The 27,793-nt window shown below is 40.4% G+C and overlaps 3 protein-coding genes across 3 annotated transcripts; all 3 read left to right on the forward strand.

Annotated features, from left to right (window-relative positions):
* Window positions 1–3,810: 3,810 nt before the first annotated feature.
* On the forward strand, window positions 3,811–11,498 carry LOC139563823 (sorting nexin-6). The gene is made up of 14 exons (XM_071382750.1): window positions 3,811–3,908; window positions 4,076–4,126; window positions 4,977–5,081; window positions 6,857–6,967; window positions 7,242–7,363; window positions 7,593–7,716; window positions 7,921–8,016; window positions 8,267–8,372; window positions 9,163–9,238; window positions 9,327–9,366; window positions 9,573–9,659; window positions 9,878–10,037; window positions 10,236–10,321; window positions 10,417–11,498. The coding sequence occupies exons 1-14, from the start codon at window positions 3,903–3,905 to the stop codon at window positions 10,468–10,470; spliced, it is 1,224 nt and encodes a 407-aa protein (XP_071238851.1). The 5' UTR covers window positions 3,811–3,902; the 3' UTR covers window positions 10,471–11,498.
* Window positions 11,499–11,645: 147 nt separating this feature from the next.
* LOC139563824 (E2F-associated phosphoprotein-like) lies at window positions 11,646–19,807 on the forward strand. The gene is made up of 6 exons (XM_071382751.1): window positions 11,646–11,901; window positions 12,286–12,473; window positions 12,635–12,739; window positions 12,945–13,062; window positions 18,936–19,061; window positions 19,169–19,807. Exons 1-6 carry the CDS (start codon window positions 11,831–11,833, stop codon window positions 19,461–19,463), a joined length of 903 nt encoding a protein of 300 aa, XP_071238852.1. The 5' UTR covers window positions 11,646–11,830; the 3' UTR covers window positions 19,464–19,807.
* A 443-nt stretch (window positions 19,808–20,250) lies between these two features.
* On the forward strand, window positions 20,251–25,776 carry sptssa (serine palmitoyltransferase, small subunit A). The gene is made up of 2 exons (XM_071382752.1): window positions 20,251–20,420; window positions 24,923–25,776. The coding sequence occupies exons 1-2, from the start codon at window positions 20,318–20,320 to the stop codon at window positions 25,024–25,026; spliced, it is 207 nt and encodes a 68-aa protein (XP_071238853.1). The 5' UTR covers window positions 20,251–20,317; the 3' UTR covers window positions 25,027–25,776.
* The last annotated feature ends 2,017 nt before the right edge of the window (window positions 25,777–27,793 follow it).

The following is a 27,793-nucleotide window of genomic DNA, read 5'->3' on the forward strand; positions in this document are numbered from 1 at the left end:
GCACTTGACTTCGCTTCTAATACACCATCTTGACACTTTTATGCTAATACATTTTCTCAGAGAAAGAGATTTTGTTTCAAAAGTAAAATGTTGTTTTCTCAAAAAGATACACTACCATTCAAAAGTTTGGGGTCTCTAAGAAATGTCCTTGTTTTTGAAAGAAAAGCACATTTTTTCTCCAATAAAATAACATAAAATTGATCAGAAATACAGTGTAGACATTGTTAATGTTGTAAATGACTATTGTAGCTGGAAATGGCTGATTTTTAATGGGATATCTACATAGGGGTAAAGTTCTTTGTTTCTGGCCATTTTGAGCCTGTAATCAAACTCACAAATGCTGATGCTCCAGATACTCAACTCGTCTAAAGAAGGCCAGTTTTATTGTTTTTTTAATCAGTACGACATTTTTCAGCTGTGCTAACATAATTGCAAAAGGGTTTTCTAATGATCAATTAGCCTTTTAAATTGATAAACTTGGATTAGCTAACACAACGTGACATTGGAACGCCTCTGTACGCCTATGTAGATATCCCATTAAAAACCAGCCATTCCAGCTACAATAGTCATTTACAACATTAACAATGTCTACACTGTATTTCTGATCAATTTGATGTTATTTTAATGGACAAAAAATGTGCTTTTCTTTCAAAAACAAGGACATTTCTAAGTGACCACAAACTTTTGAATGGTAGTGTAGGCGTCAAAATTATTGCCACCCGTTTTGTCATACTTTGTGCACCCTTCCCTTGCTAGCATAACAGCACTGAGCCCTTTTCTATGTTTTATGACATTGGAGATGTCACACCCTGACCTTAGTTATCTTTGTTTTCTTTATTATTTTGGTTAGGTCAGGGTGTGACGAGGCTGGTTTGTTTAGTTTTTGTATTGTTTAGGGGGGTTTGTATGTCATGGGGTTTTTGTAAGTCTAGGTGTTTATATGTCTATGGTTGCCTAGATTGGTTCTCAATCAGAGGCAGCTATTTATCGTTGTCTCTGATTGGGGACCATATTTAGGTAGCCATATGCCTTGGGTAGTTTGTGGGTTCTTATTCTATGTTTAGTTGCCTCTCTGCACTTCTCATATATGCTTCACGGTTCGTTTAGTTGTTTTGTTAGTTTTGTTCAGTGTTCGTTCTTTCATTAAAGAAGTATGTACGCTTAGCACTTGGTCTCATCACTACGACGAACGTGACAGGAGAACACATTGGGAGGGATTCATTCCTCCATACAGAAGCAGGAAATCATGGCAGGCCCCAATACAGTTCATTAAGCTCAGATGAACTTAAGAAAGTAGAATGTTAATGCAGATTTTATTTTATTTATAACAATCTTAAGGGTGCCAATAATTTTGACACCTAATATTTTTTGTATTACTTGTTAAACAAAATATCTTTCTCTAAGCAATTGTATTAGTGTAAAGTAATATAATTTCCACATTTATTTTAGCATACAATGTAGCTCAGTATTTGTAATTTTTATTTTATACAGTTTTCTGCTCATCTTTATCAGGGCTGCCAATAATTTTGGAGGTGAGTGTATAGTCAAACCTAGAAGTCAAACAACACATCAGCGATGTAATGATGAAAAGGCATACATACTACAGTATCTAGTTGTGTGGATCAAACGGTAATGAAGCAACAAGGTGTTGTCACAGTTCTGCACCATGTCAAAACATATTTCTCAATTTATAAGGATTGCAAAATAGAACAACAACAAGCCTTGTTGATGCTGTGATAAAGTTACACACGTCTAGAATTGAAGCGATCCATTACATTGTTTGTGCGTGTTTTGTATAATTGCGTCAAATCACAGAAAGACACAATACATGTTTTGTAGTTAATATAATGAATATTTAAGATATTACTTTCAAGGTAAGAAAACGGAAAGATTTAATGCAGTTTATTACATGGTAATAACATGGCATCATATCAAAACACTTGCGGACTGTTTATCACCGTGTGAGTTTTGTGCCATCTAGCGGTTGTTATAATATATACATGCCAAAGCTTTATGTATTTCAACAAATTGTAGTCAGCACACAGAACAAAGTTCATACCACAACTGTGCCTCCAAGACAAGTTGTAGACACGCCTCTTACCCCCTTTGCTTAATACTGTCCAGTATTTCCCCCCTCTGATAACCAGGTGGCGAATCGCATCTCTGCATGTCTGGCAGACATATCAGTGTGGATGACGGATCACCACCTCAAGCTGAACCTCGGCAAGACGGAGCTGCTCTTCCTCCCGGGGAAGGACTGCCCGTTCCATGATCTCGCCATCACGGTTGACAACTCCATTGTGTCCTCCTCCCAGAGTGCTAAGAACCTTGGCGTGATCCTGGACAACACCCTGTCGTTCTCAACTAACATCAAGGCGGTGACCCGTTCCTGTAGGTTCATGCTCTACAACATTCGCAGAGTACGACCCTGCCTCACACAGGAAGCGGCGCAGGTCCTAATCCAGGCACTTGTCATCTCCCGTCTGGATTACTGCAACTCGCTGTTGGCTGGCCTCCCTGCCTGTGCCATTAAACCCCTACAACTCATCCAGAACGCCGCAGCCCGTCTGGTGTTCAACCTTCCCAAGTTCTCTCACGTCACCCCGCTCCTCCGCTCTCTCCACTGGCTTCCAGTTGAAGCTCGCATCCGCTACAAGACCATGGTGCTTGCCTACGGAGCTGTGAGGGGAACGGCACCTCCGTACCTTCAGGCTCTGATCAGGCCCTACACCCAAACAAGGGCACTGCGTTCATCCACCTCTGGCCTGCTCGCCTCCCTACCTCTGAGGAAGTACAGTTCCCGCTCAGCCCAGTCAAAACTGTTCGCTGCTCTGGCACCCCAATGGTGGAACAAACTCCCTCACGACGCCAGGTCAGCGGAGTCAATCACCACCTTCCGGAGACACCTGAAACCCCACCTCTTTAAGGAATACCTAGGATAGGATAAAGTAATCCTTCTACCCCCCCCCCCCCCCCCCTTAAAATAGTTAGATGCACTATTGTAAAGTGGTTGTTCCACTGGATATCATAAGGTGAATGCACCAATTTGTAAGTTGCTCTGGATAAGAGCGTCTGCTAAATGACTTAAATGTAAATATATTTTTCCTTCTGTTTCCCCCCCTTTCACACCCAGCTAATGCAATTACAAAGACAACAGAACTAATATATTTTGAGGTCAGCTGTTCTGGACTGTCAGATTGTCGTTTATAACCATCACATTTCAAAGTTCATATTCTGCCAGGTGTTAGGTAGAGAAGCAGATCAGTAGCCAGAAGATATTTATTTTCTTACAAAACATATTAGTTTAATTGATTTTGATGTAGCTATGGTAGATATGGTAGCTATTGCACACACATGCACGCGTACACACACAAAAACACAAATGAATTAGGGAAAAAGTCATGAAATGCTAAGAATTATGGAAAACCTTTTGCTGTTGATTCTGAATCAATAGGTTATTTAGATTCTAGATCACATGATCACTAACTCAGGGGGGTTAAGCACTGAGGCAGCCCTCATTCTCCACATACAACACCCTTTCTTCCAGTCACATTCTGTTAAAGGTCCCCAAAGCACACACATCCCTGGGACCACCAAGGTCATAAATTGGTGGTCTGTGCTGCTCAGCAAATGCAAATATAATCCCCAAAGGTCAAATAACTCAGTTGGATCTATCCATAGACCTGCCTAGTCAATGTTTAAACCTTTAGAATAGTTTTGTGAATGTGGTGGGATGAAATTGTAAGAGTGAAAATATTTGTAAGGGCCTATTAGTACTAGTCAAGTGGCTACTCTCGGCCCCACTTGAAGGTTTGGATTTAAAGCTCCACGTTTTCTCATCCCCACTGCGGCCTCGTCACGTGACGTCACACGACTTCCTCACTACTCCACCCGCAGCAGCCATGATGGTAGGTGTTATTCACAATTTACTCTAGCTAGCTAACCTTCTTGTTTTATGTGTGCAGTCATCTGACACAGACACATTCATCAGTAAACGATACTTACGGTAATGTAGACGGTAATGTGGCTAACGCATGTTGTCTTGTGCCGTCGTCTTCTGTTTAACGTTACCTAGCAAGAAGGGCTGGACGATGGTCCCGATTTCCTCTCGGAGGAGGACAGAGGAGTAAGTTTTTTTTTCTTCTTAGATTAAAAAAAATATTTATTTTATTTGTCTCTGGTCGTAACAGTTAGCTAGATGAGCTATTTGCTTTATTGGTATTCTGCAGTAATTACTTATTGCATGATCTGATCAGCTGTTAGACAGGTGACAACTGACGTCAAATTTGTTGAATAGCTAACGTTAGCTAAGTTAGCTACAGTAGTCAGCTTGACCACATCAGAAGTCAGTTGACTTCCTAGCTGGCCAGCAACTGTTACAATCCAATAGGTAGCTCCCTCTTGTTAATTGTGAACATACATAACCTTATTTTAACTTCTCACTGTATAAATAAGAAGTATATTGCCATTGCTAACTAGTAGCACACCCATCTAACTATGCACAAGTATTAGCTTTCTGCTATTGTTTTGCTGGCTAGTTTGCAAGCTAAGCTAGGAAGTGCACAGCCATCATTTGACAGAGCTAACTAGCCGTTATGTAATTGTTGTGTCCTGTTGGAGCATTAGCTATGTAACTAGTAGGCATTGCATGTTTGCCATTCTGTTCATTCATTCATAATGCTGAGCAATATTGTGCTAGCTTGTTAGTATAATTGGATAACAACAACATGACTTACCTTAGTAGGCAAACACATGAGGAAGACTGCTGTCAACATTAGTTTAAAGATTCACATACCTTCTCATTTGTATTTTGGTATGTCCCTCTCCTCCAAAAGGGGGAAAACAAACAGTAGAGTCTTGCTATATCTATATCTATCATCTCTTTCTGTGGAATGTAGCCAGCTTTAGTTGTGGGGAATGGTGATTTTTGTCATTGACTTGTCACTAAATACAATATCTATTACAATATTTTACAGCCTAGGGCAGTCAATGTTGACCTCCAAACTGATGCAACACTTCAAGTGGACATTTCTGATGCATTAAGTGAGCGGGACAAGGTTAAGTTTACTGTCCATACTAAGGTAAGAGAGTTTACCTATTTGTCAATATTTCTTCCTGTTTGCCCTGACACTTGGCACATAAAAGGGCAACAACACAGATAAAACAATGAGACAGATATTTCACCGGATGTATAAATGTGAAGCATCCGCTTGGCCGGCAGTGGGAGAAGATGGAACGAGATGGATTTTGGACTACATTTTGATAATTTTCTCATTGATGAAACATTTGATCTCAATTCAGTTTTCTGTTCCCAAAACTGGAATCTGTTATGAACAGAGTGCACTAAGTTTTGTAGACTTTACCCGTTGCAAAAGTTTTAAATATCACGTTGTTTAGAAGGAGTGCGAAGGCGAATGGGGTTATTTCACACACGCACTGCAAAGAGTAGGCGTTCCCTAACGGAAATATGCAGATGCATGCTAGAACGCACCAATAGGATCTCGCTTGTTCCCAACGTCTCTTGGTTTAGTTATAAAAAATCTTGGCAATAATGTGCGTTTCTCTGGCTGTCTGAATCGAGACAGATGTCACATGACTTGCAAATATGTTCCTCCCCAGCAGTTGTGTTATCGCCACATTCATTTTGTCTTCTGAAACCTAGTGTGCATGTATGCAAAATATGCTTTGTTGAAGTCATGGAATACAAATTAAGATCTGTGCATGATCACATTCCACTCCATTTTCAATGCAGAGAGAATTCCAATAGTCATTACCTTACACTTTCAGTGTAACCTCATAATGTCATGGGTTTATGTTTTTACGGCAACTTTTATCATGTTGCAAGGACTCTTGTGAAGGAAGGAATTCAATCATGATTGAAGGGGGTTAACCGTTGCCTTGACACTTGAGATCATTCCGATCCAGATCATCTGGCTTTCCCCTTTTATTGAGCTGCACATTCTAATTGGCAGAAAGATATTTTTAGAAGAGCCATAGATATGCCATACTCTATTCGGCTATGATTTTCAGTAGAATTTGTTCCACTAGTGACCAATTCCCCTCGGACTGCTGCGCAGAAGAAATATGAGCCTGCGCAGAAGAAATATGAGCCTGCACAGAGAAGCATAAGATTCAACTTTCTACAGTTTTCCCCTTCAGTTAACACTATCAACGTTTCATTCTACTGTGGGAATTATGATCGAATAAACGCAATATTAGCCACTTTCAATGTAATATAGCTAAAGAAAACAAACTATGCAAGATTTAGTTTGCAAAACTAACTGCAAGAGATTTTCTTGTAGGCAGAGCGCATTGGAGTAGGATTCTATTGCATTGACAGGCACGACTCAGGTCCATACTATAATTTGTCTGATTCTCTGTTATGGGAATAATAATGAATATTATTTTGTAATGTGGTTTCTTGCATCAAACACATTTTCAGTCACCTCCTTGTCTGAAGGACAAGTGGATAAACAGGTTAATGTCAAGCCTTGCATGTTTTTTTTCAAAGTCTCATGGACTGTAGGCATTGAAGACCACACATTGGCTGCTACTATAGGCTGAATGATAGAACAGCTGTTTTCATGTTAAAATGTTATGGGATGTGTTTTTCTCCGCTGTTTTTGATGGTAGGCCACTCTGGTAGGCCTATATTATGATCAAATAGCCACAGTAGCCTACTTGTTAACTGTTACTTAAAGTGGGTACACCCTCTGTTCACAGTAAATGCGTGCCGGAAATTGCACCAAATTTTCACAAAGTTCAAGTTTGTGCTCAGCAGACCTGAAATTTGCTCAGTGCAACAAAAAAAATAACAATGTTAGTGACATTTGATTTCTACTGTTTTGTTTCCCAGAGCACTCTTCCTAACTTCAAGCAGAATGAGTTTTCAGTGGTGAGGCAGCATGAGGAGTTCATCTGGCTCCATGACTCCTTTGTGGAGAATGAGGAGTATGCAGGCTACATTGTAAGTACTGAGCTCCATCAGAGATATTCTGTGGATTGGTCCCAAATGGCACCTTATAAAGTAGTGCACTATATAGGGAATAGGGTGCCATTTTGGCACTCAAAATGTTTTGGCTTTCAGGATAAGTACATAAACTTAGTGTTTTGTAAAACAATGTAATTATTAATTGTCAATCCCCTTTCTTATTCAAACTCCCTGGTTCCATGCAGTAATGAATTTAGCAAGATGTTCAATTTCAAAATACTGTACTGATTAAAGTGTTGATTCCCCATAGATTCCCCCAGCCCCACCAAGACCTGACTTTGATGCCTCCAGAGAGAAGTTACAGAAACTAGGGGAAGGTGAAGGTTCCATGACCAAGGAAGAGTTCACCAAAATGAAACAGGAACTTGAAGCGTGAGTGATTTAGAGTTCATGGACAGGTTCATTAGGGCACATTGTGTTTCTTATTTGACAAGTTCAGATGGTACTACACTGTTTTAGTGTTTTCTTCCGTTTTGTTCAAACTGAACATGACCCATGTTGCTCTGACATTGTTTTTATGTTTCAGTACAGTGGTTTGGTTGGGATAATTTGGTGTTATGAATACTATTGGTAATATCTAGGCTATGTCTGTGTGTTTCAGCGAATACTTGGCTATCTTCAAGAAGACAGTGGCGATGCATGAAGTGTTTCTTTGCCGTGTGGCTGCGCATCCTGTCTTGAGGAAAGACTTGAACTTCCATGTGTTTTTAGAGTACAACCAAGATGTAAGTGGGGTCATAATGACCAAATTAGGATTTTGGAGACGATTGTTGCTGTGGACATGCTCTTAGACAAGCTCTCTCTCGTTTTCATGAACTTTAGATAACTCAAAAGGTTAGTCGGATATGCCTGAAAACATTAGAATATGCCGTTCCCTTACCTTTTCTTAGTTTTATCATTGTCATTTTGTCCTTACCTTTTGTTCACAGCTAAGTGTACGAGGCAAAAACAAGAGGGAGAAGATGGAAGATTTCTTCAAGAATGTGGTGAAGTCTGCAGACGGTGTGTTAGTGGCAGGGGTGAAGGTGAGTTGGTTCGCATCTCTATGTAAACCATTCGTCCACTCTTCTATGTAAATCCATTCATCCAAGCAAATGGGTATTGAACTTGCTTTGAGTTTTATATTATAATGAAGGCACAACATAAGCATTTCACGACTTTAACATTGTTTAAAAAACATTGTTAGCATCATGAATGCATTTATCTTCCGACTTGTATTATTTCTAACAGTTATTACTTGTATAAAGTTTGATGTGATTGTCTTTTGGATTTCAGGATGTAGATGATTTCTTTGAGCATGAGAAGACATTCCTTTTAGAGTACCATAATCGTGTCAAAGATGCCTCCGCCAAATCTGATAGAATGATCAGGTCTCACAAAAGTAAGTCTCCTCTGTCGCATAATCTCCACGTGCTAGGTAAGCGTTTTGCTATATACATGGATTTTAATCAGTTACTGAGAAAGAGATTGTTTTGAGTAATTCCAATTGAAAGTGTTGAAATGCATTTTTTTGTGAACTGTGAGTGGGACTGAGTCACTTTGGTATCATGTTTTAATGTTTGTGGAAACCAGCCTGTCTGTTTGTCCATGTGCTGTGCATTGTATTTTACGTCTATTTTTTTGTTTTATATTAATTTGCTGACAAATATGGAAATGGGTAAGTTGTATGTTTATTTGTAGTTGGGTCAGTCAGTTTTAAAGTATTGGGGATGACAGCCGACTCATTTCGAAACTTTGTCATGTTCCATTTGTAAAAAATAAATAGAAAATGTAAATGATGAGGACAATATCTTGTATATATCCTAACAGGTAAGAGCCATGCCTTTAGTCTCTCGAATGAAAAGTTTGACAAAGCTTCAGGATACAAATTTCACTCATAAATATATAGTCGTCTGTCATTTCCATGGATCAGACAGTACATCTGTCATGTCTTAAACTTCGGTAAGAACTTTTATGTATTGTAATATACTTCATTTCCACAACATTAAAATGTGATACTATATTAGAAAAGTGACTCACTGCGTATTTGAAAATGTCCAGCTGCAGATGTTATTTTCTAAAAGATCTATGCTTGCATTTTGTTCGATGCATTTTGTACATGATTGACCGACCGTCTGTGTGTATGGGGGTTTAGGTGTTATGTAATCTAAAGTTGTGTTCTTATGTTGCAGGTGCTGCAGATGATATCAATAGAATTGCCTCCACACTGTACACTTTAGGAACCCAGGACTCCACAGATGTGTGCAAGTATGGAACTAAATTATTTGTCCTTTTCTCCCCATATATTGTTTGCTGCCAAAACGCTTTGATCCAAATGCAACCCACTGTTTTCCAGATTTTTCTTGAAAGTCTCTGAACTGTTTGAGAAAACACGGGTATGTTTTTTTTGCCTGGTCTTTTGATTCTATGTATAACGCAATTGTTGTGTACTTACTAGCAATGTTCACTGAAGTCAATAACTAGGCCTATATTCACTACATGTCAAGTAGCTTCATCTATCAGCTGCAATGCAGATTAGCATCAATGACAAAATTAGTTTTGTCTGAAATCTCACATGTCTGTTGGTGTCCTTCCTCTACAGAAAATAGAGGCTCGAGTGGCTGCGGATGAGGACCTGAAACTTGCAGACTTACTGAAGTATTACCTCAGGGAGTCGCAAGCTGCTAAGGTACAATATCTAACTTGACCCTGCTTTTTTTTATCATCAAACAATTATGATCAGATACGCTGGTCTGTTATCAGAGGTAGTATCGACGCATTTCCTGAAGAAACGTCTCCTCAACCTCCATATGTTTGCATTTGTTGGTATTAATGGATTTTTCATCAGATAGCGTAGTGTTTATTATTATTAATGTGCAAAATGGAATCTGCTGTTTCTTTCTTAAGGATCTATTGTACAGACGAGGGAGGGCCCTGGTTGATTACGAGAATGCAAACAAAGCTCTGGATAGAGCCAGGGCAAAGAACAAAGATGTGCTTCAGGCGGAGACCAGCCAGCAGGTGTGCTGTCAGAAGTTTGAGAAAATCTCAGAGTCTGCAAAGCAAGGTACTTTATCCACTCGCATTTATATATTTTTATACTTGTTTAAGAGTATTAACAATACATTTAATACTTTTCCAAAAAATATTCCTCCCTGTTGAAAATTAAACCAGAGTCCCAGGTTTTGCATGTAAGAGAAGCTAAACCAGATTCATGGATGTAGAGAAGTTAATCTGATAACTTTCTCTTTATTCCGGAGTACAGAGCTCATAGACTTCAAGACAAGACGAGTAGCAGCCTTCAGAAAGAACTTGGTGGAACTTGCTGAACTGGAGCTCAAACATGCTAAGGTCATTTTTCATTACACATGGTTGTCTATTAAGACAGCCTAAACTGGGGCCTGTGCTTAGTAAAAGGCTGAACCTCTTTCTCTCTTTCTCCACAGGGTAATTTACAATTATTGCAAAGCTGTCTCGGAGTCCTCAAAGGAGACACTTAGGTCTTTGCCGAAGGTTCACTGTACAGGGCTTTCCCTGCTTTGGCCTGATCTTCACTGAGAAGATGGAAGAAAGAGCATATCTGGGGTCAGTTTGTTTTCAGGATGCCTGTTCGTAGTCATCACTACTACCAGAGACACCAAACTCCCTCCACAACCCACACTAAAAACGTGAGGAAACCAGTGTGGAATACCTGCAAAATCCACACAGCACATGAACCTATAACTTTGTTTAATCACGTCAACTTTTTAATTGTTAACAATCATCGTTCTCGATGGAAATCTTCTCCCAATCTATATCATGTCTCTCCAGATTTATTATTTGTTATTATTTTACTTAGAGTAATTGTTGAGGCCAATGGTTTCAGTAACTTTTCTGTGATGCTGCTCAGTTACTTTGTTCAAGATGAGCTGATTGTTACTATTATTAAAATGTATTGTCACTAAAAGCCTTGTAAATGTTGTATTAGTTCTTACTGTACTGCTAATGATCAAAACAATCTTTACTAATACTTTTGTTTTCAATTATTTCATACAAATCCTGTTATTTTTCATTCCAGACAAGTAATGCTTCAGTATGTTTGCCTTAATGTAGATTAATCCTATCAAGTATAGTAAAAAAAAAGACCATAAATGGATACGGTTGTTTTTGTTTTTCCCCAGATTTTTTAAGTGCTCTGAATATGAATGTTTTTTTCACTCTGTGACCAAAGCTTCCATTTATGTAGATGGAGAAATGCTGAAACAAACAGTAATACTGATAATTATGATAAAAATGATGAAAATAGTAATAAATTATACTATTTACCTTAGAACCATTCTGAACATAATTTCATTCAATGTTTTGAGTAGACTCTTTGTTGTTAATCTATCTAGTTGTAATCCTTTCAATTCTGTAGCTTTCATGACCCTGAGAAACATGGAAGAAAAGCCAGGGGAAGCCAATGGAAATTGTCCTTCAATATCATATTAAACTCGGTATCAACTGTTCATATTAAGGTTGAATAAAAAAAAGATGTCCACTTTTCAAACCGCTTGTAATAGGTTTCTTTCACCTTGGAAATGTGTAGTGTATTAGGGGGGTGGACATTTCATAGGGGGTGTTTGAGCAATTCCCTTTTACTCCAGTCATTACAAGGAAGAAACACATTAAACCAATTCATTGAAAACTGTCCGCTACTTCAAACAATTTTGTTTCTACTGATGAATCTCACACACCGAACTTTTACTTTGAAAAGCGCAAACCGGAAGTAATCAAGTTAGCTACAAGATCCTGGCGTGCGTCTCAAGTTTCCTCTGTTTATCTTTAGCTACCTCTTAACCGTTTTCGTTGGTTAGATTGTTAGAATTCTCAAAATACCAAATGAACAGACACGTAGAGGATGATTCATATGAGATAGAGGAGCCAAGTGATGAAGAAAGAGCTGAAGACAGGTAAATATTGTTGCATGTTTTGGCGTAAGCATTTGGATAGATGGCTAGCAGACTTAACGTAAGCTGGTGGTTCAATGCAAGCATGGTCGCTAGTGATGCTATCTACTAGTAGGCTAACGTGTTAATGGTTTGGGTATTGTGTTAACATTATGTTGCCTTGATTTGCTTTTAGGCCCATAAAATGCAAGACTACTTGGACAAATCTGTGATGCAGGGTTGGGGTCAATTCCATTTCAAAAAGTGGCAATTGAAATCATTGACCTCAGTCCTCCATAAGTACTTTATTGTTGGGGCGCAAAAGTTGTGAGTGTTGTTCAAACAGGATCTGACCCATTTAAAACTGTACATCATCAAGACCCCCCAATGTTGTTGCTGTATTTCCAGCTCTGAGGATGAGCTGGAAGTGCTCTTGAACGGGACACCGGATCAGAAGAAGAAACTCATCCGAGAATACCTCACTGGGGAGAGTGAGTCCTCCAGTGGGGATGAGTTTGAGAAGGAGATGGAGGCAGAGCTCAGCACCACCATTACAACTATGGAGTGCAAATGGTTGCCCCCTACAGCATCAGCAGGTGGAATTTCCTTCTAGCATTATTTTCATTTTTTTTGTGGGGGATATTCTGTTATGAATAGTGATAACACTTCAGCTGCATTTACTGAATTTGTTGGACATTTTATCTCAATAACATTGTACCGCTGTACTCATTGATGAGTGTCCATCTGTCCATCCCAGGGGAGACTTCGGGTACCAATGATAATGCTTCAAGACCTGGGTTGCCAGAGCTTTATGACAACGTTTATTTTGACTCCGATTCAGAAGAGGAGGAAATAGCTCCAAGTAAGTGTGTAGCTCGGATTCATTGGTAAACCAAACTCTGTGACACCGAGGGCCGGTTTCCTGGACACAGATTAAGCTTAGCCCTGGACTCAAAAGCTATTTCAATGGAGATTCTCCATCCAGCATGTTTTAAAGTTCAGGACAGTCTTATTATGTTGTACAGATACTTCAATAAAAAACATAATCATTTGATCCTCTTCTGCAGGTAGTTCGTCAGGTAAGAGATGCAGGAAACAGCGATCCATCCCCACCAACGATGAACTACTGTACGACCCTGATGAGGATGACCGGGATCAGGCATGGGTGGATGCCAAGAGGAAGAGGTAAGCAATGTATCCACATAATACAAACTGTTACAAAAGTGTTTTGGTGTGTAAGAGGTACTGGTGCATCAAGTCTGACACCAACAGGCTCTTGAACAGGTTCTATCCCCAAGCAATACGACTGATAAATAGCTAATAAAATATCTACATGGACAGAGTTTACCCTGTATCTTTATTGACCTTTATTTCAGTATTTGCACTGTCTCTGCACACTCACAGGGCCCTACACACACACACACACACACACACACACACACACAAACACTCACTCCACAATTTCCTCACTCACACCTTTGTCTGTACATTATGCCTTGAATCTATTCTACCGCGCCCAGAAACCTGCTCCTTTTACTCTCTGTTCCGAACGTACTAGACGACCAGTTCTTATAGCCGTTAGCCGTACCCTTATCCTACTCCTCCTTTGTTCCTCTGGTGATGTAGAGGTTAATTCAGGCCCTGCAGTGCCTAGCTCCACTCCCATTCCCGAGGCGCTCTCATTTGTTGACTTCTGTAACCGTAAAAACCTTGGTTTCATGCATGTTAACATTAGAAGCCTCCTCCCTAAGTTTGTTTTATTCACTGCTTTAGCACACTGCCAACCCGGATGTCCTAGCCGTGTCTGAATCCTGGCTTAGGAAGACCAACAAAACCCCTGAAATTTCCATACCTAACTATAGACCACCTTCTGCCCCCAGCTGTGCCCTGGACACCATATGTGAATTGATTTCCCCCCATCTATCTTCAGAGCTCGTGCTGTTAGGTGACCTAAACTGGGACATGCTTAACATCCCGGCCATCCTACAGTCTAAGCTTGATGCCCTCAATCTCACACAGATTATAAATTAACCTACCAGGTACAACCCCAAATCTGTAAACACGGGCACCCTCATAGATATCATCCTAACCAACCTGCCCTCCAAATATACCTCTTCTGTCTTCAACCAGGATCTCAGCGATCATTGCCTGCGTCAGTAATGGGTCTGGGGTCTAACAACCACCCCTCATCACAGTCAAACGCTCCCTAAAACGCTTCAGCGAGCAGGCCTTTCTAATCGACCTGGCCCGGGTATCCTGGAAGGATATTGACCTCATTCTGTCAGTAGAGGATGCCTGGCTATTCTTTAAAAGTTATTTCCTCACCATCTTAAATAAGCATGCCCCATTCAAAAAAAATTGTACCAGGAACAGATATAGCCCTTGGTTCACTTCAGACCTGACTGCCCTTGACCAGCACAAAAACATCCTGTGGCGTACTGCATTAGCATCGAATAGCACCCGCGATATGCAACTTTTCAGGGAAGTTAGGAAACAATATACACAGGCAGTTAGGAAAGAAAAGGCTAGCATTTTCAAACAGAAATTTGCATCCTGTAGCACAAACTCCAAAAAGTTCTGGGACACTGTAAAGTCCATGGAGAATAATGGACCCAACTGCCAACTGCCCACTGCACTGAGGCTAGGAAACACTGTCACCAAAGATAAATCCACGATAATTGAGAATTTCAATGTCTTTTTCTACGGCTGGCTATGCTTTCCCCTCACAGCAACTTGCCCAAGCCCCCCCATTTCTCCTTCACCCAAATCCAGATAGCTGATTTTCTGAAATAGCTGCAAAATCTGGACCCCTACAAATCAACAAATCAATTATCAGCCGAAATTGTTGCAACCCCTATTTCTAGCCTGTTCAACCTCTTTCATATCGTCTGAGATCCCCAAAGATTGGAAAGCTGCCGCGGTCATCCCCCTCTTCAAAGGGGGAGACACTCTAGACCCAAACTGCTACAGACCTATATTTATCTTACCCTGCCTTTCTAAAGTCTTCGAAAGCCAAGTTAACAAACAGAACACCGACCATTTCGAATCCCACCGTACCTTCTCCGCTATGCAATCTGGTTTCCGAGCTAGTCATGGGTGCACCTCAGCCACGCTCAAGGTCCTAAGCAATATCATAACCGCCATCGATAAGAGACAATACTGTGCAGCTGTATTCATCGACCTGGCCAAGGCTTTCGACTCTGTCAATCACCACATTCTTATCGGCAGACTCAATAGCCTTGGTTTCTCAAATGACTGCCTCGCCTGGTTCACCAACTACTTCTCAGACAGAGTTCAGTGTGTCAAATCGGAGGGCCTGTTGTCCGGACCTCTGGCAGTCTCTATGGGGGTGCCACAGGGTTCAATTCTCGGGCCGACTCTTTTCTCGGTATACATCAATGATGTATCTTGCTGCTGGTGATTCTCTGATCTACCTCTACACAGACAACACCATTCTGTATACTTCTGGCCCTTCTTTGTTAACTAACCTCCAGACGAGCTTCAATGCCATACAACTCTCCTTCTGTGGCCTCCAACTGCTCTTAAATGCTGGTAAAACGAAATGCATGCTCTTTAACCGATCGCTGCCCTCACCTGCCCGCCCATCCAGCATCACTACTCTGGACAGTTCTGACTAGGAATATGTGGACACCTACAAATACCTAGGTGTCTGGTTAGACTGTAAACTCTCCTTCCAGACTCACATTAAGCATCTCCAATTCAAAATTAAATCTAGAATTGGTTTCCTATTTCGCAACAAAGCATCCTTCACTCATGCTGCCAAACATACCATCGTAAAACTGACTATCCTGCCGATCCTTGACTTCGGCGATGTCATTTACAAAATAGCCTCCAACTCTCTACTCAGCAAATTGGATGCAGTCTATCACAGTGCCATCCTTTTTGTCACCAAATCCCCATATACTACCCACCACTGCGACCTGTATGCTCTCATTGGCTGGCCTTCGCTTCATATTCGTCACCAAACCCACTGGCTCCAGGTCATCTAAGTCTTTGCTAGGTAAAGCCCCGCCTTATCTCAGCTCACTGGTGACCATAGCAGCACCCACCCATAGCACGCGCTCCAGCAGGTATATTTCACTGGTCACCCCCAAAGCCAATTCCTCCTTTGACTGCCTTTCCTTTCAGTTCTCTGCTGCCAATGACTGGAACGAATTGCAAAAATCAGTGAAGCTCGAGACCCATATCTCCCTCACTAACTTTAAGCACCAGCTGTCAGAGCAGCTCACAGATCATTGCACATGTGCATAGCCCATCTGTATATAGCCCATCCAACTACCTCATCCCCATACTGTTATTTTTATTTATTTATTTTTTGCTCCTTTGCACCCCAGTATCTCTACTTGCACATTTATCTTCTGCACATCTATCACTCCAGTGTTTAATTGCTAAATTTTAATTATTTTGCCACTATGGCCTATTTATTGCCTTACCTCATTTGCACACACTGTATATAGACTTTTTCTATTGTGTTATTGACTGTATGTTTGTTTATTCCATGTGTAACTCTGTGTTGTTGTTTGTGTCACACTGCTTTGCTTTATCTTGGCCAGGTCGCAGTTGTAAATGAGAACTTGTTCTCAACTAGCCTACCTGGTTAAATAAAGGTGTGGGAGAAAAACAAAACAAAAGAAAAACACATTTATACTGACTGCACATGCAAGCTGCTGCTACTCTGTTCATCTTATATCCTGTTGCCTAGTAACCTTACCCCTATACATATCTACCTCCATCACCCCATCACCAAGCTGCTTGCCTATTGTCCTGTAGCCCATCCCAGCCTTGTGCAGGTCTACAATTTTATCCCTGATGTCCTTACACAGCTCTCTGGTCTTGGCCATTGTGGAGAGGTTGGAGTCTGTTTGATTGAGTGTGTGGACAGGTGTCTTTTTATACAGGTAACGAGTTCAAACAGGTGCAGTTAATACAGGTAATGAGTGGAGAACAGGAGGGCTTCTTAAAGAAAAACTAACAGGTCTGTGAGAGCCAGAATTCTTACTGGTTGTTAGGTGATCAAATACTTATGTCATGCAATAAAATGCAAATTAATTACTTAAAAATCATACAATGTGATTTTCTGGATTTTTGTTTTAGATTCCGTCTCTCACAGTTGAAGTGTACCTATGATAAAAATTACAGACCTCTACATGCAAAATCGGCAGTGTATCAAATAGTTGTTCTCCCCACTGTACATAACCATTTCCTTGGCTCACTTGTAGAGTGTATCCATGATGTCCTTGAGGAGCAGATTCAATGCATGAGCAGCACAGCCAATGGGTGTGATGTGAGGGTAGGACTCCACTTTAGACCAAGCAGCCATCATGTTCGCAGCATTGTCTGTCACCAGTACCTTCTGTGGTCCAAGGTCATTGATGACTGCCTTCAGCTCATCTGCAATGTAGAGACTGGTGTTTGTTTAGCAAACCTATCTCAGATCTTACTTACTTTATTGTCCCCATGGGGAAATTTTGTTGCAGTGTCATGTACACATTTAAAGTGGCGTTAAATACAAAACAGGATTGACAATACAACTTTCAATAACAGTCACGCACCAATAAATAAAATAAAATTTAAAATTTAAAAAAGAAGAAAAGACTAGCCTGCTGGCCTTACGGGGTCAATGGGAACATTTGCCCAAGCTATTTAAGAGGGATATCACACCTGGCACAAATGATTGTCTCGTTCTATTTTTCCTGCTGAGGGGTGCACTATACCTGCGCCCAGAGGGGAGTAATTCAAAGTCCAGGTACAGGGGGTGACTTGGGTCTAAAATGATTTTGTGAGCCTTACGGAGGGCCCTGACCTTAAAAATCTCATCCAGGCCTGTCTGTTTGACTCCAAGTACTTTGCTTGCTGTGGTAATAATCCTTCTCAGCAGGTTTCTGCTGTCTGTTGTTCCTTGTGTCTGTGCTCTTGTAGAATACTGGTTGAGGGGTGGAGATTATGTAGTTAATTATTCCTTGCCCACAAACATTCGACCACCCATCAGAGATGATTGCAATACAGTCTGCTTTCTCTATGATTTGCTTGACCTTCACTTGAACTCTGTTGAAGTCTGCGTCCAGCAAATGAGTAGATAAAGCAAGTCTGGTTGGAGGGGTGTATGCTGGGTGAAGAACATTCAGAAATATCTTCCAATACACATTGCCTGTGAGTATCAGAGGTGAACCAGTTGCATACACAGCTCAACCAAGATATTCATCAGCATTTCTCTGACTATGTTCCTCCATTGAGTCAAAAAAACTTCTGATTCCAGGAGGACCATGAGCTGTTGCTATCGATAAGGTGTCTGATTCATAATTTTCACCTCGAATAGAAGTAGAGGGACTTTTGTCAGAGGTTGCTTGTTGTGAGCGCTGAGGGAACTTTTTGCACTTGGCCAGATGATTCTGCATTTTTGTTGCATTCTTCACATATGATTTGGCACAGTATTTGCAAATGTACACCGCTTTTCCTTCTACATTAGTAAAGATTAGAAAAACATTTGTTTAAAAAAACAAATACAATTCCATGTACAGAAAAATAGTTAAGCAGTTAGATTAAACAACTCCTTTGTAGGATAAATGTTTTAAAATGAATCATGTATGGAAACGGGTGAATTAATACTCCTCAGTTAGCAGGCTCAAGCAAGCTAAAACCCACATGGTAGAAAAAACAAACTAGCAGAAATTGTTAACAAGTTAGAAATGTTTTAAACACACTTTGCTGTAGGCTACCATTTACTACTTAACAAAAAATAATGTATGTCATATGAAATATATTTACCCCACCCAGTATTGTAATCAAAACTTACCAGAAAGCATGTAGTCCTTGGCTCAGACAGTGTAGTAGTGTGGGCTCAATAGCATCTTATTAGTGTGCAAAATAAAAACAAACCAGGTGAAGGTTTAAAGAAAATCGAAATATTTAGGGTCGGTTTCCCGAACCCAGATTAGTAAAGCATGCTTGGTGGAGAATCTCATTTGAAAGTGCTTTTTAGTCCATGAGTAGGGTTGGTTTTGGTCACAGATGTCAATTATGTTCCCCTATTTGATCAGGTACAATGAAAAGAGAAGATTGCCATCTTCACAGAACAGAAGAGGGCAGTCCCAGGGGCTTCCAAGCAGCGATTCTGTTCTTAACTGCCCAGCATGCATGACCATGCTGTGCCTCGACTGCCAAAGGTAGGAAATTAAGACTTGTAAATTAATTTGGCTGTGAATATTGTCTTTAATCGAAATAGAAGAAAAATGTCATTTGTCTGAGTTGACCGCTTTTTTTTTGTCCACAGGCATGACAAATACAGGACACAATACAGAGCCATGTTTGTCATGAACTGCACAGTAAACAAAGAGGAGATTTTACGGTACAAAACACTCAACGAGAAAAATCTGAGGAACAGAAAGAGGAAAGGGCGTCAACCAGAGCCAACAGCGGCAATGGAAGCCACAGATTCAGGAGTGGTGGTGGGGATGGGCGAAGAGATCTACCATCCTGTCCAGTGCACAGAGTGCTCCACTGAGGTGGCAGTGCTCGATAAGGACGAGGTCTACCACTTTTTTAACATCCTCGCCAGCCACTGCTAAAATGACTTGCTGTGACCTTTGTGATAGCTCTGTTAAAACATTTGTTACCTGAATGCACATGCCAACATATTTTTCTGTTATAATTGCCTGAATGCACATGCCAACATATTTTTCTGTTATAAGACAGGTGTGTATTTTGTAAAGGTATGCTGTACAGCCACTGTCCTCCAACGTTATATTACGTTTACCCCTATGGTGTTTATTGTATTTTTCTTGGTATTTATATATATATTTTGTGTGTGCAACAAATCTACTTATTTTGTTTTTCTGAAGTTGGACCTGGCTACCACAGATATTTGGTCATTAGTACATATCAAAATAAAATGTTCACGTTTTTAATATTATTTTGTAGCTAAAGTCTCTTACAGAACTTTCCTCTGATTGTATTACTAGAAATAAGAAAGAAAAACATGTTTGCAATGAGCAAAAATGTAAAGGAAATATTTCAACCCAATGTCATTGAATCATGTAAACTAGATCTTAGTTGTAGCATATGATTTGGCAGAAAGAGATTTGGTTCAGATTTATCCTAAAAGTTTTATCCAAAAGCAAGGAGGGACCAAATATGAAGGGGCCGCCGCATGGTGACATTACTGGTCCCCAGTGGGCTTAAATTAGCACCAAAGATTGTACTTTCTTCCATCTCCATTTCTTTGGTAGCAGTGTATTTTATAGAATAAGCTTTTCTTTTGAAATCTGAGGAGTCAGTACAGGAAAGGAAGTGGGAACTCCCCTTTGCGCGTCGTTTTTCATGGTATTCGTGATTGGTTGACAAAGAAAAACGTGTGATTAAACGTCATTGTTACCAGGAACTAATCGGCGATCATTAAAAAGAGAGAATACGACGTAAAGTTATGGCGTTTGAAGATGTCTGGAAGAAAATCTCCTGGTTGTATTACCAGTATATTCTCGTCACGGCTTTATACATGTTGGAACCTTGGGAGAGAGCAATCTTCAGTATCCTTTTTGGGTCGAGAATGGTTCGAAAATAACTCGGCTACTTGGGTATCTTAGCCTGAGATAGGCAAGGTGTTGTAGTTAATTACCTTACGTAGTCGACTGAACTCAATGTTTTTCAATGTAGTTGAGCGGGGACTAGTATGGTAAATCTTAGCGTTTAGTCGGCTACACCTTGCGCTATAATTTCGAGTCGTTACAAAGTAATAAACTATTACTGCTGATGGACAACCGTACTAGTCCGCCCTAGGACAGTGTAGTGTGGTGAAATTGGTCGACTTTTTACAGCCAGGTAGTAGGGCCTTGTCGCACCTGTAAAAATGCGTGTGTGCGCAACTCTCGCGATATGTGGAACTCTGGTCTCCATCTGTATTTCAAATATTCATTCCATTTGCTTTATCTGGCATAAGATCGTGAATGTGTTGACCAAAGATTTTTTATAACTAACCCACGATAGACCGCAGTTTGTCGTTTCCAATGGGAACAAATTAATCATAGTAGGCAAAACAACCAAGGAGTTATTTGCATGTATTTGCATATTACCTTTAGGGAACGGCTGAAGTGCGCGTGTGTAATAACCAGTAGTGTGTGCCACAGAAAGTATTTGACTAGCCACAAAATTAAGGAAATTAGAAAAGGGGGGATTTCGGCAAGGCTACTTTCTTGCCTGCTGAAATCCCCCCCCTTTTTATCTTGGGACTGCAAGGCCTGGCACACTTCTGAGTCATTTTGGTAGCTCATGTTGACCAGTAGTGTGTGCCACAGAAAGTATTTGAATCTAGCCACAAAATTAAGGAAATTAGAAGGGGGGGGGGGGGTATCAGCAACATACAAAACCAAAAGAAAAACTACTTCCCAAATGGATTTTTCTCAGGTTTTCGCCTGCCAAATCAGTTCTGTTATACTCACAGACACTATTTTAACAGTTTTGGAAACTTTAGAGTGTTTTCTATCCAAGTTATATGCATATCATATCTTCTGGGCCCGAGAAGCAGGCAGTTTAATTTGGGCATGTTTCTCATCCAAAATTCCAAATGCTGCCCCCTACCCTAGAGAAGTTAATCGGCCGATTTAAAAAATGACAATGACAATTACAACAATACTGAATGAACACTTATTTTAACTTAATATAATACATCAATAAAATCAATTTAGCCTGCCAGTGTAACAGTATAGCTTCCGTCCCTCTACTCGCTCCTACCTGGGCTCGAACCAGGAACACATCGACAACAGCCACCCTCGAAGCAGCGTTACCCATGCAGAGCAAGGGGAACAACTACTCCAAGTCTCAGAGCGAGTGACGTTTGAAACGCTATTAGCACGCACCCCGCTAACTAGCTAGCCATTTCACATCGGTTACACCAGCTAAATCTCGGGAGTTGATAGGCTTGAAGTCATAAACGGCTAAATGCTTGAAGCATTGCGAAGAGCTGCTGGCAAAACGCAGGAAAGTGCTGTTTGAATGAATGCTTATGAGCCTGCTGCTGCCTACCACCGCTCAGTCAGACTGCTCTATCAAATCATAGACTTAATTATAACATAATAACACACAGAAATACAAGCCTTAGGTCATTAATATGGTCGAATCCGGAAACCATCATCTCGATAACAAAACGTTTATTCTTTCAGTGAAATATGGAACCGTGCTGTATTTTATCTAACGGGTGGCATCCATAAATCTAAATATTAATGTTACATTGCACAACCTTCAATGTTATGTCATAATTACGTAAAATTCTGGCAAATTAGTTCGCAACGAGCCAGGCGGCCCAAACTGTTGCATATACCCTGACTCTGCGTGCAATGAACGCAAGAGAAGTGACACAATTTCACCTGGTTAATATTGCCTGCTAACCTGGATTTCGTTTAGCTAAATATGCAGGTTTAAAAATATATACTTCTGTGTATTGATTTTAAGGAAGGCATTGATGTTTATGGTTAGGTACAGTCGTGCAACGATTGTGCTTTTTTCGCAAATGCGCTTTTGTTAAATCATCCCCCGTTTGGCGAAGTTGGCTGTCTTTGTTAGGAAGAGATAGTCTTCACACAGTTCGCAACGAGCCAGGCGGCCCAAACTGCTGCATATACCTGGACTCTGTTGCAAGAGAAGTGACACAATTTTCCTTGTTAAAAGAAATTCATGTTAGCAGGCAATATTAACTAAATATGCAGGTTTAAAAATATATACTTGTGTATTGATTTTAAGAAAGGCATTGATGTTTATGGTTAGGTACACGTTGGCGCAACGACATATGCATCGATTATATGCAACGCAGGACACGCTAGATAAACTAGTAATATCATCAACCATGTGTAGTTAACTAGTGATTATGAATGATTGATTTATTGATTGTTTTTTATAAGATAAGTTTAATGCTAGCTAGCAACTTACCTTGGCTTCTTACTGCATTCGCGTAACAGGCAGGCTCCTCGTGGAGTGCAATGTAAAGCAGGTGATTAGAGTGTTGGACTAGTTAACCGTAAGGTTGCAAGATTGAATCCCCGAGCTGACAAGGTAAAAATCTGTCGTTCTGCCCCTGAACAAGGCAGTTAACCCACCGTTCTTAGGCCGTCATTGAAAATAAGAATGTGTTCTTAACTGACTTGCATAGTTAAATAAAAGTGTAAAAAATAAAAATATATTTTTTTTTATCGGCCAAATCGGTGTCCAAAAATACCGATTTACGATTATTATGAAACCTTGAAATCGGCCCTAATTAATCGGCCATTCCGATTAATCGGTCGACCTCTAATCTATAGGCTATGCATCAAAGTACCCTATTTTGCATCGATAAGCAAATGTAATCTAAGTGACTGTTCAAACAATAAACCAAACAACATTGTAGTCTTATTAAAATCTCCCCCAAAATGTTTTTGGGTTAGAAGTAATAACTACTGATTACAGGCGACTGTGAAGCTAGCCATGTGCTTTCTCCATTACCAAAACATGACATATTAATAGCAGATATAGGAATTAATACATGAGCATTAATACACGAGCACCATATCAAACTGAGATAATGTTTATGTTACACCGGCAAGTATAAGAATTTTTGCCAGGCATATTTGGGGCCCCCGAGTGGCGCAGCGGTCTAAGGCACTGCAACTCAGTGCTAGAGGTGTCACTACAGACCTTGATTCGATTCCAGGCTGTATCACAACCGGCCGTGATTGGGAGTCCCATAGGGCGGTGCACAATTGGCCCAGCGTCTTCCGGGTTAGGGTTTGGCCGGGTTAGGCCGACATTGTAAATAAGAATTTGTTCTTAACTGACTTGCCTAGTTAAATAATAAATATAAATCTGATAATTTCACATGGAGATGCTGAAAATCCACTTCACTCAGTGTAGATGAAGGGGAGGAGACAGGTTAAATAAGGATTTTCAAGCCCTGAGACAACTGAGACATGGATTGTGTATGGGTGCCATTCATAGGGTGAATGGGCAAGACAAAAGTGCTTTTGAACGGGGTATGTTGCACCAGTTTGAGTGTGTCAAGAACTGCAACACTGCTGGGTTTTTCACTCTCAACAGTTTCCCGTGTGTAACAAGAATGATCCACCACCCAAAGGACATCCAGCCAACTTGGCACAACTGTAGGACGCATTGGAGTCAACATGGCCCAGCATCCCCGTGGAATGCTTTCAACACCTTGTAGAGTCCATGCCCCAACGAATTGAGGCTGTTCTGAGGGCAGAAGGAGGTGCAACTCAATATTAGGAAGGTGTACCATATTTAGCTTACCTGTGGCTTGCTGTGTTCTACTAAAGGCCTAGGCTGCGTTTCAAACACATACAAGACACCCTCCTCCACTTACCCTCGCCTTTTGCCCTTGGGGGAATCCCCGTGGTCATCTTTGTCGTCGGTCCAAATGATTAGCCAAGCAAGGGAAGTTGGCAACATAAGCCCCTCAGCCCTCGTTTTTGATTGAGTTTGCGAGTGTACAATTATGTTCACTCCAGGGCCTGAAATGCCCCATAATTCAATTTGCGATGATTGTACATCTGCTAAGAAAAGTCAGCCAAAACTTAAAACCAACATTAATATGGAGAAGTCAACATACAAGTGTTAGTAAAAACAAATGTAAATAAGTTAGAAATTGTGCTACTAATGCATGACGGCTCAAACACGTATCATAAAAGGATTTTTCTTGGTTTGGTTAGCTTTTGGAAACGTTAGCTTGCCCATACAACTTTCCCTGACATCACACTTATACATTGTAATTTCCGATATACCTGATATAGTTGGATGGCTAGTATTCGATGTCTTCGGATGCGTTGTCTTCTAGCCAAGATATGAAATGCAATCATAATTGACTGTAGCACATATAAAGCACACACAACAGCTACCAGTGGTTCCATGATGACTGAAAACACAACCGTGGGACGAACAAGTGACACATTTCCGGGCAAGTGCGGTCCACTTAATTTGAGGGCTGTTTGGAATGCAGCCCTAGTCAATAATAGTTATAAGTATTGGTACATTTCCTTAACCTCTCTCTCAGACTCCATCCTGATATCTGTAGCAGGGATGGCTGTGTACACTGGCTACGTGTTCATGCCTCAGCACATCATGGCCATACTACAGTACTTTGAGATGGTTCAATGACACGAGTTGTACCCAAGCCTGGGCGTGCCTGTGACTGCTGTCACCATGGAATTAGAATGAATTCTCATTTTAATTTTATGGCTGTCACCTGGACCTGGAGGACAGACGGGGAGAGAGAGAACGAGGATCTCATTCCATTTCCTGGAACTATTTTTTTCTGTGCTTGTCATCATGGAAACATGAACAGTGTTCTTGGACAGGGTGGGGGGGAGTACAGAGAGTAGTCCAGTGGCACGTCTGATGTTCTAGGACATTAAACCATTGTTGTCTTACTGAGTTGCTTTGCAGTTTGCACAGCAAATGTAACGGTTTTGTTGTTTCCTATTGCACAGATATACACAGTTATTATTCACTGTACCTTTTTATAAATTGCTTTTTATGACATTCTAAATCCCTCCTGCAATTGTGATTAGAATCTTTTTCCCCGGATGGCATATTTTATTACGTATTCGTATATACAATTGTATGAGTGTGTATACATATCTGTAAAACTTTCGATTTGATATGTTGGTTAGCAAGAATGTTATATTTGTTATGAAACTAACTGAGCAGTCTCAGGATGGAAAGCCACATTTTGGGGGCATTGCTGAAGCTAACTGTGACATTATCTTTTCTTTAATATATGTAACAAAAATGACCAAATGTCTGTATTCTAAATCTCAAACAGTTTTTTTTCTTTAAACGTTAATGTTTCTGAAGTGTCATTGCTGTTGACACATGCTCTAAAATAAATCTCTTTCGTGTGGAGAATTTTGAGGCTCCAACTTGTTTTGCCATTTCCTGTACATCTAGAAAAGTCTTGAGTAAGAAATGAGTATAGTTAATTAACATCCTAAGAAATGGAATACGGTACTTGCCATTCATTCATGATTCCATGATTCCTTGTCTGTTACTCTGCTTTGGAAGAAGCGGGTGGTAAGCGCGGAAGGTAGCTTTGCGGTTAGAGAGGCGAGCCAGCAACCGGACGGGAAACATTGGAAGGGAAGTGAGCTGGCAACCAGAGGGTTGCTGATATATAATCCTAGATGCCATTGTCTGCTGTTGTGCCCTTGAGTAAGGCACTTAACCCCCTCCCCCACAACAACAACAACAGCTCCCAGTGTGGCAGCCCCCCCGGACCTCTCCAAAACATGTATGTGTGTCTTTTGGAGGGGTTAAATCAAATTTTATTTGTCACATACACATTGTTAGCAGATGTTAATGCGAGTGTAGCGAAATGCTTGTGCTTCTAGTTCCGACAATGCAGTAATAACCAACGAGTAATCTAACCTAACAATTCCACAACTACTACATTATACACACAAGTGTAAAGGGATAAAGAATATGTACATAAAGATATATGAATGAGTGATGGTACAGAACGGCATAGGCAAGATGCAGTAGATGGTATAGAGTACAGTATATACATATGAGATGAGTAATGTAGGGTATATAAACATAAAGTGGCTAGTGATACATGTATTACATAAAGATGGCAAGATGCAGTAGATGATATAGAGTACAGTATATACATATACATATGAGATGAGTAATGTATGGTATGTAAACATTATATTAAGTGGCATTGTTTAAAGTGGCTAGTGATACATTTTTACATAAATTTCCATCAATTCCCATTATTAAAGTGGCTGGAGTTGAGTCAGTATGTTGGCAGGGGAAGGGGAAGTCAAATTTCAGTTAGTCCATGTGTGGAATTGACCATTAAAGTGATCTTCATCTTAAAAGTCAATATATTGTTGAAATAAAGATTTAGTGTTGTGTCACATAAATATCTTATCTGGTTTGTGTGAAAGATGACATCATGAATGATGTGAAGGCAATGACATAACTATTTAAATTATTTCCTCATATGCCTAGCTTGCCACTCAGTTGTCAATCAAAAGGTCGGTGGGAGTGGCTGTAATAAGGAATAACCAATGGCCAAATTCAACACACTGGCACAGGCTCAAAATTAAAATAGCAGCTGGTTACTTTTTAAGCTTGGGGGTGATGATGTTCTCACGTACACACTCTGCACGTTGCCTGGAGTTTGTACTGCTCCTCTCAGGTCTAGTGTAAATAAAGTGCTCAGCTCGCCAGCGTTGCAACTAGAATTAAGCTCCCTGTGAGCTGAAGCAACAGTTCAGCTGTTGGTGAGGGAGGCTTGTGGAAAACAAAACCTGTTCACCCTTCACATCACTCTCTTGGGTCGTGTTAGGTCGTGTTCAGTATAGGGAGAAAACTATTTCGAAACCGAGAGGTACTGCCTGAACTTGTACGATAAGAACACAGCTTTTTGTGTTCTGTTGTAAAACGTTTTGCTATGGTGTGCCCTACTGGCCACAACCCTGTTCAGTTCCTTCTCAGAAGAATCCATCCTGACTTGCTTTCAACTTTCAATTCTTGGCCAGAGCCTTAAAGTGTGTATGTATCCTATAAGGTTGTGGTCAGACTGTCTTAGTCATGTAGGCTACAGTAGGCTATGGATATGTACACAATATTATTCTATTCTATGTTCCCAAATGTCCTATGCTCCATTCATTCTGTTATCAATTATCTGTTGGATGTTTCCTCCACTTTATTTTGCTTGTTGACTGTTTATCATATGAAATTTGAGAGACAAACTAAGACCTAAATCTATATTCCTTGCATAGGTCTACAATGAAGACAAATGAAGTTAATATATCTTTTGAAAATATTTCACTGTTTTTTACTCTGTGACACAACACTCAGCAAGAAGTACCAGCTTGCCAAATCAAGTTTATAGAGCAGGACTCGTGTTACTCTC

Source organism: Salvelinus alpinus, chromosome 34, assembly GCF_045679555.1.
Source record: "Salvelinus alpinus chromosome 34, SLU_Salpinus.1, whole genome shotgun sequence".
Lineage (NCBI taxonomy): Eukaryota > Metazoa > Chordata > Actinopteri > Salmoniformes > Salmonidae > Salvelinus > Salvelinus alpinus.